General features: G+C 53.3%; 4 protein-coding genes across 4 annotated transcripts; 1 reads left to right on the forward strand and 3 right to left on the reverse strand.

The window, feature by feature from the left end:
- Positions 1 to 469: 469 nt before the first annotated feature.
- N7458_004916 (DNA cross-link repair protein PSO2) lies at positions 470 to 3,018 on the reverse strand (the record flags this gene model as incomplete). Its single annotated transcript, XM_056908298.1, has 2 exons — positions 470 to 688; positions 739 to 3,018. The coding sequence occupies 2 exons, from the start codon at positions 3,016 to 3,018 to the stop codon at positions 470 to 472; spliced, it is 2,499 nt and encodes an 832-aa protein (XP_056766916.1).
- A 698-nt stretch (positions 3,019 to 3,716) lies between these two features.
- On the reverse strand, positions 3,717 to 4,231 carry N7458_004917 (Sm-like protein LSM2; the record flags this gene model as incomplete). The annotated part of the gene is made up of 3 exons (XM_056908299.1): positions 3,717 to 3,748; positions 3,902 to 4,152; positions 4,218 to 4,231. The coding sequence occupies 3 exons, from the start codon at positions 4,229 to 4,231 to the stop codon at positions 3,717 to 3,719; spliced, it is 297 nt and encodes a 98-aa protein (XP_056766917.1).
- Positions 4,232 to 4,833: 602 nt separating this feature from the next.
- Positions 4,834 to 7,794, reverse strand: N7458_004918 (uncharacterized protein; the record flags this gene model as incomplete). The annotated part of the gene is made up of 1 exon (XM_056908300.1): positions 4,834 to 7,794. The coding sequence occupies one exon, from the start codon at positions 7,792 to 7,794 to the stop codon at positions 4,834 to 4,836; it is 2,961 nt and encodes a 986-aa protein (XP_056766918.1).
- A 3,943-nt stretch (positions 7,795 to 11,737) lies between these two features.
- On the forward strand, positions 11,738 to 12,774 carry N7458_004919 (ribulose-phosphate 3-epimerase RPE1; the record flags this gene model as incomplete). Its single annotated transcript, XM_056908301.1, has 3 exons — positions 11,738 to 11,980; positions 12,076 to 12,327; positions 12,502 to 12,774. 3 exons carry the CDS (start codon positions 11,738 to 11,740, stop codon positions 12,772 to 12,774), a joined length of 768 nt encoding a protein of 255 aa, XP_056766919.1.
- Positions 12,775 to 13,028: the final 254 nt, after the last annotated feature.

Below are 13,028 nucleotides of genomic sequence, written 5' to 3' on the forward strand. Positions count from 1 at the left end.
GTCATTGGCAGCTGAGGCGACCCTTAGATCCCCGGCTGATTCATACCGGATTGCCGCTGTGTGATTCGATGGCATGGCGCAGGGCCTATAATAGGGCCAAGAGGTTTGGGAACTCTCAGTCTGTGGGGATTGTGGCGAAGGAGAAGATTGGAGGATTTTGGGAGAGTGTGGGGGATGGGAAGAGGCCCACGTGATGGCAGTCGTCGAGGAATGTTCTGCAGCGAAGAAGAGAAGGAGAAGAGAGCAGACATTCTCAAGACTCAAGGAGATCGTTCTAGACAGATCTGGCTGAGACAAGGTTGTCTACTGCACGAAGCAGTTCAATAGCCTATGATTGAATTGCTTGTAAACAATATTAGACACCATGCAGGGTATACTCGAATCACCATGCAGATGCTCATTATGCCTATATACACAGAGTATGCCATCATGTATGCAACGATGCTAATCCTCCTCTCGTTTCTGTCCTCTACCACTCGGCCGCAGGAAACAGTCCATTTCGCTTCTTCTCCCCCTCCCACCGCTCAATCCACGCCTTCATCTGATCCCGACTCTTCTGGCTGCCAACGTTCACCGTGGGAATCACCCGACCGATCCGCAGCGCACAGCAGAACATGGTCAACTCGCGAAACGAGCTATGCTCACTATACGGCACGCCGAAACAGGCACTCTCCCGCGTGCTTCCGCGCTGTGGGGTCAAATGCTGTGCCGTAAACGGAGTCCGCCAATGTTCGCCACGCAGCACCGTCGGCACGGGGGGTTGTCCAGCATGCGTCCGGCAGGTGGTCGGTACGACCAGCCAGTGGGCCGGAAGCCAACCACTCGGGAGAAATGGGGTTTCAAAGTGTCTAGGTAATCGGCCAGAGTGTCGGCCCGGATCTCAAACAGCGTTTGCATATGGACCTGCGCCTCCCGAGGGTCACTCGTCAGCAGCGCGGATAGCTCGGGGTCCTCCAGACAGGCACAGATTCGCTGTTTCTGGGGGTTGGCAAATATCTTTGATCCCAGCGCCTTTGCGATGCCCAGGCAGATTCGCTCCTTGCCAATGCTGTACGTGCCAATGACCACTAACAGGCGACCAGCATTGGACGAAGACCGCTCCGAGGCCGAATCACTTTTGGTTATCGACGAGAGAAACTTGCTCATAAGGCTACTACCAGCAGTGTTGCCAAGATCGCTTCCCACGCCGGATTCTTCATGGAGTCGAACGCAGAGTTCCGAGCATGCAGTAATCACATCCTCCTGGCTGGGAAAGGCGTACTTGGGGTTGAGATAGGTGGTATCCAAGTAACACGTATCGATTCGCTGTTGCCGCGGCTGGCCAGTGATCGGGTTGATAGGATCGGGTCGTAGTAGAGGATGTTCTACATGAGTAGGCGACGCTCGGAAATCGCCACAATGAAGAATGCGCTGCCGTCGAGCGTTAGGGCCGCTGCCAAAGTTCTTCTCAAAGAGAAACAACGAGCTTCCGGGACAATGGTTGGCAGGTATCATGGTGACCTGTACTCCCCCCGTGTCAGGCACTTCGGTCATCGTCTCAAAATCAAGGTCCACGATCCACTTGGGGTCCACGTGAAGTTGCTGTCGAACCAAGTTTCCCGTTGGCCGACTACAATAGATAGGACCATGGCACCACGATTTGGTCAGTCCGATATAATGATCGCTGTGGAAGTGGCTGAGGAAGTAGGCATTGCACCCCTCAACCGCGCCGTATCGAAAAGCATCCACACAGATCGAAAAGCCCGGCATGATCTTGTAGAATGGACAAGTTCGCTGGTAGGCCTGCTTCCCACGAGATAATACCTCGTTCGCAGCGGCGGCTGCCCAGGCTGTATCTTCGGCATTTCCTGCCATCATCTTGGAGAATGCGGATCGTGCGCCTGGAGCATTCTTAGAAAATGGGTCGCGTTGAGGGGGCCGAGCGATGGCAGCCCGTTCAAATCGTGTCAAACCTTTACCTGAATCATCGTCTTTCTTCACGTCTGACGTCTGGACTATCGGTACCGGATCTGGCGTGGTCGTTGCAGGCGTATTCGAGGTCTTGCCGTCCAGGCAATCGTTCACATGTACCGACAGCTCCGTCTCGTTGAATCCTGGCAGCGCTTTCTGGCATATCGGGCAAGTGTTCACTTCTTCAAACTCGGGTGCGAAATCAAGTGAATCATCAAAGTCGTAAGGTGTAATCATTTCACAGTCGGTCTGTTGTCTTTCTTCATTTTCTTGGTCGTCCCACGGTCTGTCCCGAAATTCCTCCCCTACAAGTTCATCGTCGTCTTCAACATCGTCAAAATTCGCGAGTCCATCATCGTTGGCATCATTCGTAGCGTCTCTTACCAGTGGTGTCAGCGGGGGCTGAGTGGCAAGAGGTTTTGTACCCGGTTCGTCGTCAAGGGAGGGGGGTTGATCGTTATAAGTCGTGTCGACTATTGTAGGCGAGGCCTCTTTCAGCTCTCGATATGCCTCCATGTCGTCTTCACTGTCCGACTCATCGATGAACGGTCCATTATCCGACTTTATGGCCGGGGCGGGTTTGACTGGCTTGGGCGCATCGCTTGCTTCCTCGCTCTCATTGGAGGTTTCAGGTGAATCCACCTTTTGACGCTTGATGGATTGCCCATTTTCATTGTACCGAGAACCCTCTGGTTCCATACAATCCTCATTCTCACCCCAGATGTCATCCGGTGTCCGTGGTCGAGCCCTCTCAGTCAAGTCGATCGTCACGGCCGTCCGTTCGACCTTTGCCAATCCCTTCTTGTCTTCCAGAAACAGACCCTCAGATTTATCACTTCTCGAACTGTTGCCATGTTGCAATTTTGGTGTTCCACGCCCACTGTTCGGGGATGCTGATGATCCAACAAACTGCGTGATGCGTGGCTGGCGTGATGTGGCCCCGGCTGGTGCGTCTGTCTTCTGGAAGAAATTCAAAATACTCCTGTTTCCCTTCGCCGAAGAGGTTTTTGTCGTTGACGCGGGGCCCTTGGATGGCGTGGACGCCTTTTTAGCGTACGATCCAGCCATCGCCCGCAGAGGAGTAGAGGCGAAACAGTGGGTAGGTTGAGGGGTTCAAGGTCAGGGATCGACGGTAGGGAAAATGAGGGCGAGCGACTCGTTAGGCGACAATTTCGAAGAGAAATGATGCTCCAATATGTACAGAATATTGTTCATTATCCACAACAAAAAACGGGATTGCTGGGTGCGCCACTCAATGCGTGCGAAGACGAACCGCGCGGGCGCTGCGACACGAAGTCACGTGAACACTACCAAGTCAAATGGGATATCAATTCCGTACAAAGCTACGAGCAACAACGAAAGGAAAAAGGACGTTCCAGAGCCCAGTGTTGGAGCTGGTTGGTTTCAAGTTATTTGACATCGTCGCCGTGAGCAACACAATGCTAGTAGAGCCTAGAGCCGTCCAACGATATCGCTTTTCGTAGCACACGGTCAAGCCCACTTAGATACAAGGCCTCCTTCTCCAAACGCCGTTCGTTCCCAGTGGAGCAGTGCCAACTCATAGATGAAACCATCTTCTCTTTGCGTGGAATAATTGCTCTGCATTTCCGCCATTGCGCCAGCTTTTTGTACATTTCAAGCCGCGCAGTTCGCTCCCCGTGTTCGCTTGTTTCGGGGGAACATCATAATATGAGAAAAAAACGTCAAGTCATAACGAGAATGGATATAGTGACTTTCAGAGCGTGGTGTAGGTATCGGGTGGGAGTTTACCGGGCCTTGCCAGCCTGGTTGGCAGCCTCTGCAGCATGGCAAGATATTAGTTAGCAAAATCCAACTTACACGAAAGCATTATCACGACAGGAATCCTCTGGAGAATCTCGCAACAGACAATACGGTTCCCAGAAGACATCCCGCGCTGCTATACCGGGGCAGATCCGGGCGCATCACTCACCTCGTCTTGTAGCATCCTCCAACAAACCAACATCAACCTCCGACCGCGGCAGCATCACATAGCGCACCACACTGCCACGAATGAACATGCTCTTGACAGAGGACAAGTGCGGGTACTTGTCCAGGTCCAACACTTCAATTTCATCCAATTTAATGTTCAGGTACTGATCGACCGACTTGAGGATTCCGCGAATGCGAATGTCATTCTTAAGCTCGATAGTAACCGTCTGATTGGTAAGGGTCTTGAAGAAACTGCAAAGGCCATAGTGTCAGTACTGAACGGTGTCGATCGAGGGCGCAATGGAGATCGGTAGTACCTGAAGAAAAGCATGATGGCGGGGTAAGGCGTGGAGTGAGTGGGTTGGTGTGTAGAGAAGAGAAATCGCGTATGTGGGAGCCAGCTTCAAGTGGCACTGCTGGGCTCGAGGTCGGATCGAGAGGTCGCAGGCAAAGTCGCTGAAGCTCGAAAGTGACCGGGCGGGTGATGCTGTGGAGGTCTGGAGCTGCGATGAGGAACGCTCACGTGATTAGGCTTTCCGGATCATTGAAGACGACAGAGGCCTCGTTCAGTCGCACACGACGAGATGGAAATGTGGAAATCTCAAAATTTGACCCATGGTGATTCATGATTTAAATGAAGCTTGTCCTACAATGGAGCTACTGTCTATCTTTTAAGTGTCTGGGGTACCCCATACCGAGTCAAAACGTGTATATATATTCCGCTGGCGAGACCTCCACGCTGCCAGGTCGATTCATGATCCAGACTTCGTCCTGAACAGGTACCAGCTCCTACCTACATTATAACCTTATGTACAGCGACACGTCAAACTCGATTGGCATCTCTCATCTCGCATTACATTAATTGGGCTGGCCACCCGGGCACAAATAGGTAAACTATCAACATGCATATCAACATCAACGTCCGCTTGAAACTCAGGTTGACCCGGCTCTCCGTTGCTGAATCATCTGTTTCACGCGCTTCGGCTTCATCGCCCATCCAGACAAGCAGGTCCAGCCTGCTCCGTTCTTTCTCCCCTCATCAAAAACCGCTCCCACTCCATCCAGCAGCTTGCCTCGCTCATGGCCCATTTCAGTCCGCAAGCGGACCAGCCACTGCTCCCACATCCAACCACCTAGAATCCCCGTGATACTGGCAATGTCGCCCGTGCTGCCGATGGGCCCCTGCACAGCTTCGTACTCTTCAATCCCACTCGGAACCCGTGGAGCCGGCGTCTCCCTTGGTGGCTGTGGCTGGATGCGTTCCGTGCCCATGGGCAGGAACATCCAGGCGCGCTTGATATTGACATAGCCACTTTGGCGCAAGCGAGCGAGGAAGGTCTTGGAAGCGATGGGGTCATACCCGCGTGTGCGAAGATTGAATGCAAATTCGACCGAAGACGCTGAGGCGTACGGCCCCGCGCGAGAGATCTCTGCATCCAACACCATGAACTCGAGATAGCCGCCTGGCTTGAGGCACCGGCGGCACTCTTTGAGCACCAAGCTGTATTCATCCCGGTCAAGCCCGGATGGACATTCGGTCTTCAACAGAGCATGCAGAGAGCGCGTGGTGATCACATCAAACTTGTTGTTACCAAACGGCAGCTCCCAGAGGCGCTCAACCGAGACCACGCGGTGGTTGGGCGGGCTCTTGATGGCGCTGTTGACAGTTTGTGTCTGATTAACGACCGAGTAGACCTTGGTGTGCGGGAACTCCAGTGCGGCATGCCAGCCCCATTCACAAGAAACATGACCACCGAGATTGAGGATGCGCACTGCGCGTGGCTTCTGTCCACCCTGGCTTTGAAGGGTCTTGCGGGTTCGAGTAGCTCGCTTCTCGACCGGGCTTGTCAGCATCTTGCCACCGTTCAGACATCGAAGCGCGTCCATGGCCCACATGGGTTGACAAAGCTGGGCCAGGACGAGCTGCTCCTTCTCAAGCTTGGCGAACTGCGCTTTCTCAGCCAAGACAGAGGTGATGATTGAGTTGCGGGGCGCTTGAGAGAATGGACCCTTGTACGCAGGCCTCTCTGGACGGACAATCTCGTATTTACCCATGAGACCATTGAGGTGCATATCCACCAACCCAAGTCGGAAGGACTGAATCGCATCGAAGCGCATGTTGCGGTGAAAGAAGCTGTCAGCTGTATTGGTCCGTTGTCGGATTGACTGGAACCCTCGCCAGTAGATGGAGTCCTTGCTGGCGGACAATGGTGGACGAGGACTGAGAGATTCGGGGACACCTTCGGCAAAGCGGACAGCCTTCTTTGGCGCTGCGTCGACTCCCTCTTCCGGTTTTGGCGACTTCTCTCCAGCATCAGAGTTTGCCTTTGAATCAATCTCGTTGATGGGATTGGTCTCATTCAGGGCGGCAAGGTAGGTTGCTTGGGCAGAGAGCCATACGCTGGTCCGGTCGAGACTTGCGGCGGCACGTTCCTGCAGCTCATTGTCATACAGCTCATCATACTCGTACACATTGCTGGCTTGGGTGATCTCCTGAACGGGCTCGAATGTCGCGCTCGTTGGGCTGTGACTGTCCTGCCGCGTGAGTGGTCTCGTGGGCGTATCGCATGGTACTCGAACGGCAGTAGGCGGGCCCTCCTCGTCACGGATCGCAGTGTCGGGATCCTCCTCTTGCACGCGGTCAGGCCAATCAATAACTTGCTCAACTACCTCACCTTGATCTCGAGAGAACGGGAGATCATAGAAGCCCTCGGCCACGGCGGTCGTTGGCGGGAGATTCTCATTTGGAATGGACCATGTGTGACGGGCACGCGGCGCCAACGAGGCAAAGAAGCCACCGGGCGATGGAATGCTCAGCTCACTGAAGCTGTACCCCGACAGGTCTGACGCTGGCGTGACTCCATCGGCACTCCGAGGACGGCTCTGTGAAGCAGGCTGGAGTTGCCACATCTCATCGTCTCCAGACGTTTCGGACCAGGTTTCAGGTGTGCGATCTAACGGGATGTGTTGGAGCATTGCAAGGGCACCATCCGGCAGATACAGCCCTTCATCCGAGGGAGTCGATCCCCGGGGTGGCTCTTCATAAGGCACCTCATTCTCGTATCCCAACGAGGATGTTGAAGCATTTTGCAGAGCTGTGGGGAGTGAGGGAAAATGCCCGAGGACATTTGGCCAGTCGCCCTGTGGGGGTTCAATGGTGAAAGAGACCGCTTGCAAGTCTGCATTGGTCTCGTCATCCCCAATATCCTCCGCGTCACTGCCACCAACATCAGGTCGAACATGGACATCGGACGCATCCCAGCTCGCATCCGGAAGCGAATGAGTATCTGGAGTAGCCAGCGCACTATTATTCGATTCCTGGTCTGATGAGTAACTCCCATCCAGCGACGGTGGAGCGTGAGGAGCCGGCACCGATCGACCGAGCATGGAGAGCGCCGCGGGAGAAACTGGAGGAAGCCTGGACGGAGGAGTCGGAGGGATGGGCGAACTCTTGCAGGTGCCCGTGAGAGAGGGCCAGCCCGTGGACGAGGGAATGTCGAGAGTGAGCCCGCTCCTGCTTTTGCGACTATCCCGACTGCCGGTTGAAGTGACCGAGTTCCTCGTGATTGGTGTTACCAAGCTCGAGCGCTGAGTCCCCGTCGCCGAGAAACAAGAGTCGCTGATCTCGGTGGAATTGTCATCGTCCATGTCATCGTCGTCCGTCGCATCGTACAGATCGTCGAATCCTTGCATCTGTTGCTGCCATTCGTGGTCCGAACAGGAGGAGGTTGTTCCAGCCGAGAGCGGCGACATCAACCGGGCTAATCGAGCATGAGTCGGTACTGATAGCCCGCTGGTCTTGAGCGTCAACTTTGGGCCGGCCAGGGTTGGTTTGGCGTGTGATGGGCTACCGGCGCCCTTGTCTGCAAACTGCGACTCTCGAGTATCTTCCATTATGGTATTAAGCACCGTGCCCCGGCCCTGCCGAGGAGGCGGACATCGCGTAGTTGAAAGGCGGAGTGTGTCAGCCATCGTTCCTCCTGTACCCTTTTCCACTGCTCGATGCTGGTGTTATTTCGTGGTAAATTCGAATATCAAGAGCGTTAGGGTGTTCTCCAGTAACACGACGTTCTATGGGTATCTCAACGTAGTAATAAGAAAAGGCATCGACACCGATCAACGGGTCGGTCTACGATCAGATCAGATCAGTGAGGATATCACGAGAATTGAAATGCGAATAGCAAGGAAAACAGAAACACGGGGAAAATATACTCGCCACAGCTACCAGAGCATGAGGCCAGACAGGACAGAAAGGAAAGAAAAGAAAGCGAGATGACGAAATAACGGACGCGAGCGAGGACGCTCCGCCATGACCAGGGACTATATACCATGTATATCCTCAGTCCCATCTATTATGCCAGCCTTGTCCCGGGCGCCTATCCGCTCTGGGGGATGTGCACTGAAAACACTAATCCCTGTGCCCAGCCCATGTTGCAAAGTCAGTCGTCGAGCTACTGCAAGATTGAGCACGACCGATCCACCAGTCCCTGGTCGACGAGAGTGGATGGATGCAGCTCATTGGTGACTTGGGAAATGGGCGCGTCGCCCAGCAACAATATCTGACCCAGTCTTGCACACTGAACTTGACGACAATGGCCCTCACGAGGACTCACGAGGAGAGAAATTCCATGATGGATGCTTGGCGAAACCAATCAGCATTTGCTCGAGTTGTGACGAACCGCTGGCGGGTAGCAGGGGGACCAGCGAAGGAGCCAGTCATTGGCTGTCTGTACGCGCCGGGCTGGCTAAACTTAGCATTCATTAAGAGGTCCAACTCCTGCAGCCTATCCCCCTTCCGGTGTGATTAACGGGCATTTGGAACCCCCCCCGCATCGGCCCGTGCGACCCTGATTTACCGTTGATATCACACTAATCACCGCAAAAAAGCACGGTAACATCACCCGTTCGAGCATAATCCTGCGCAGAAAGCAGGATAATTAATCCTGCATGATACAAAGTCTCGAGGACTGGAGTAATGATCATCGGACTCTGACCAGCATCAAAAGAGGGGTAAGTGATGCCAATTTGTCCAAGACCAGCCCTTCTGCAGCAACCAGAGCTGCAGCAGTCGGCTGGATTAATTTTAGAACTTTGATTAATTGAACCTAATTTACTGCACAGTTACATCCATGATCACCACCTGAAAGGATAGTGATAGTGCCATTCGAGTCGACCTATCAGGGCAAGAACAGCAGGTAGAACTACAGTAGAACGAAGGGAATAGCTGCCTGATCTGGTCGGCCTGAAGAACTGCTTGAGTACCCCCCACGGACGAGGACCCAATTCAGGCATTTCGACTCGACATGCCACTTTCAAAATTCAATAGTGCCGAGCCCGTTGACTCATTCGAAGACTCATGCATAGAGAATCAAACTGCACGCGAAATTTGAATTAAAAAGGGTTGTGTAGGTATGAGAGCCTCTGAGGGCAGGGCCTCGACTGTGAATCTACTGACGGATACAACTGTCCTCCAAAGGAGGTATAGGAAGTTGGGGTGACATTCTATTTGGACAGTACCCAAGCACATACCGCTCGAAATGAATCATTGCTCCAAATATATGGAATGGAGAGAAGCTGAAGACTTTCATGGTACAGTATGCTTTCTTACAACTCTCGATTTTACTTGAGTATGAATATCAATACATAGACTGTCTAGGAGTCAACCTAAATGATGGCGGCTCTGGCTATACATACCTCCAATAACTGGCACATCTGAGATATGAGCCTACAATGGAATAAAATGTCTCTCTACACCTCTCGCACAAATCCAGAAGCAACGAGGGGTCTCACATGGGCATAACCCTTCATCTCAATTGGTTAGCTTTAGTATATAGTCTCGATCTCTGTTACATCATTCCTGCCTGACAGAAGTCCTGCCCTAATATGTGATCCGTAGGTCCCACTTTTCCAATCAGGCGAACTGCCGAGACAACCCACGACGCTGGGACGATTCATGTAGCGCCTGCCGAAGTCTGACATGAGGGGTGGCCGATGCTTCTTACACGTCGTGGGGCCGCGACATGGATTTCCACTTTGCCAGGGAGATGTTATCGGAACGGGACAGTTCTCGAAATTGGGAGAATATTCTAATATGAGCCGATGATGGCTAGATTGTGAGGCCATTGTTGTACAAGGAGTGTATTTCAAGTACTAGAGAAACTCCTTTACATTATTATCATCATCGAGTGAGATCTTGTACTGCATCTCTGTACTGGGGTATGTACTACGATGTTGACAATCTTATCGCACGACCCCCTCCATGACAGGTTACCCCTCCTTCTGTGGCGTGGTCCGCTGCGTACCTCAGCGCCTAATAGCGCCGTCAGATGAGAAGGGTATCGCTGGCGAGCAACGGGAGAGGCAGTCCTTCTTTAACACCAGTCAAACCGGGGGTTGACACTATTAGTGCTGTGTAATACTGTACTGAGGACGGGCCCGTCCGGGTCGGATCACAGTGCGCCGCGGGGGCCACAGACTGGCACTGGAGAACGGTGCTTCCCCCACTCTGTGATTATTCTGACGGCTATTGAAGTAGCCATGTTGGGTCGATCCATCGCATCTGAATACTGTACTGTCCCGATGGCCAGTCCTAGGAAGATGGTTCATCCGGCTATTTCTTTGCCTGGCTTGTCATTTGCCCGGGCGCCGATGCCGAAGAGAGTATCTGGCTGGTTTGCTTGTGAATACAGGGTCGAAACTGGCAATGACAAAGACCTCGGAATCGAACCAGCGGATGGTAGTTGTCTATACCCTAGGTCAATTGTTCAGGATTGCAAAGGCTTTTATAGAGTCTCTGTTGGTTCGCTCGTCTCGTTGGGATCAGGATGGACCAGACCTCTTCTCTTGTACATTGACCGTTCTCTCGTTGGACCCAAGCCACGGGCTAAACATCTCCAACTCCACGGTGATTGGTGGATGAAGGCGCCCAGCAAGTTCGGAAGGAGCTTCGAGAATCCCCAAATAACCTTAAGATCGGAATCCAGTTGACAACCCCTGTCCGCCTGTCCGAGCTCCAGGTCAGCCGACTTGGTTGAATTTGCTAACGTAAGTTAGTTCCTACCAGTCGTCTTACTGTATCGGTCCTCCGTACTCCGTTGGGGGGAATGGCATCGGAATGACCCGATCAGGTAATCCAGCAGATCCCTATTGATTTGTCAGGAGTTGCCCTTCCACTTCAGAAGTACGGAGAACAGGCTGCGACTCCATCGTGAGAGCTGGACACGTTTGAGTTCTGGGCTCTGAGTGGATAACCCCAGTGTGGACTAGTGCGAGCAGAAGAGGGTCCCGATTGCAGTGAAGATCGAAGATTGGCCGGCCCACGTGAGACGCGGAGCCCTTATCGGGGGCCGTTTGCATCATCGCGAAGACTTTTGTTTTGGGGAGAGGATACCTCGAAGCTGGAGAGAAGATGGATTCGGGTTTCTAGGAGAATTGAAAATTGCGCAGAGCATCTGTCGTGGTTATCACGTCCAAACCAAATCAAGAAACACAAACAAGAAACAGGCCGCAAGCTCTTGACGGGGACAACCCATCTTTCGGTGAACCTGGTATATCCACCTTTGGGTCGCCACTCGGCCTGATGTCAACTAAACACGAGAGAGCAAGAAGAAGAGAACTGGAAGGGGAGAAGAGTAGTAGTCATTGGCTTTCAACGGTAGATCAAGCTAGAACTAAGCTAGTCAATCCAATTGGGACCGTCGACTTGTTTTTTTTAGTATCCGGCCCTTTCCCCCTCCCTTCCTTTCCCCTCACCTTCCATTCTTTTTCTTCTTTACTCTTCTTCTTCTTCTTCTTCTTCCTCCTCCTCCTCTCCATCCTCCTCCCCAAACCTCTCACAATGACGCCGCCCGCTATCATTGCCCCTTCTATTCTCAGCGCCAACTTCGCCAACCTCGGCCATGATTGCGCCACCAAGATGGAGGAGGGCGCCGACTGGCTCCATGTCGACATCATGGATGGCCACTTCGTCCCCAATATGACCATCGGATGCCCGGTCGTCTCCCAGATCCGCGGCTGTGTTGACCGACCACTCGAGCCCGGCTCCAAGGGCACCTTCGACTGCCACATGATGATCATGGAGGTAGGTCTCGTCTCGTCCGAGAAGCTTTTCCCAATCGCGCGATCTAAAAAAGAAGCTCCCGCTGATCGCCTCTTTTCTTCCCCTCGCGGTTACAGCCTCACAAATGGGTAAAAGAGTTCCAAAAGGCCGGCTGCGACCTCTACTGCTTCCACTACGAGGCAGCCGTGTCCTCCGTCGCCGCGACCGATCCCACCGATAAGACCACTACAGAACGTACCAGTCCGCGCGCATTGATCAGGTACATCCACGAGGAAGGTATGCAAGCCGGTATTGCAATCAAGCCGGATACCCCGGTCGACGTCCTCTGGGACATTCTCGACAATCCCGAACAAACCGAGCGCCCCGATGTGAGTCGATCCCGAGTCCTCTCCTCTCCGCAGCAAGCCAGCAAGCTTTCCCCCGGACTACACCCGCCCGCAGCAAAGTTCCAGTTTTGCACGCGCACACCTCCCCGGAACTGATCGCTCCCCTTCTAAAATCTAAAATCACGGTGTCACACTAACGGCAGCTTTTCCCGGCAGATGGTCCTCGTCATGACAGTACACCCTGGGTTCGGCGGACAGAAATTCATGGCCTCCGAGCTGCCCAAGGTCTCCGCCCTTCGTGCCCGGTATCCCGATTTGAACATCGAAGTCGACGGTGGTCTCGGCCTGGGCACAATTGATCAGGCGGCCGACGCAGGCGCCAACGTGATCGTGGCCGGGTCAGCTATTTTCGGTGCGGCGGATCCAGCCGACGTCATCCTCAAGCTGCGTGAGGCGGTTCAGAAGCGACGCGGCCAGTCTTCGGCATAGACAATAGAGCAAACTGGCTGACCGACCGATTGACCCGATCCGAAAATTTCTCATTTCATACTCGACCACGATCTGTCAGCTGGCAGTCATTTCTCGCTCAGTGGGAAACGAAGCGGAATTCCACAGCCTCTACGATTTTCACTACCATTTCACAAAAGGGGTTTACGGTGTTTGTTTTCTCTTGACTTGCGCGACGCGATCTTTGCACGGGGGTCTTTTTCATTGGACAGTCCTTTGCGAGTTTATGTTTCATG

Source organism: Penicillium daleae, assembly GCF_028827525.1.
Source record: "Penicillium daleae strain IBT 16125 chromosome Unknown utg000005l_segment0_segment0, whole genome shotgun sequence".
Classification (NCBI taxonomy): domain Eukaryota; kingdom Fungi; phylum Ascomycota; class Eurotiomycetes; order Eurotiales; family Aspergillaceae; genus Penicillium; species Penicillium daleae.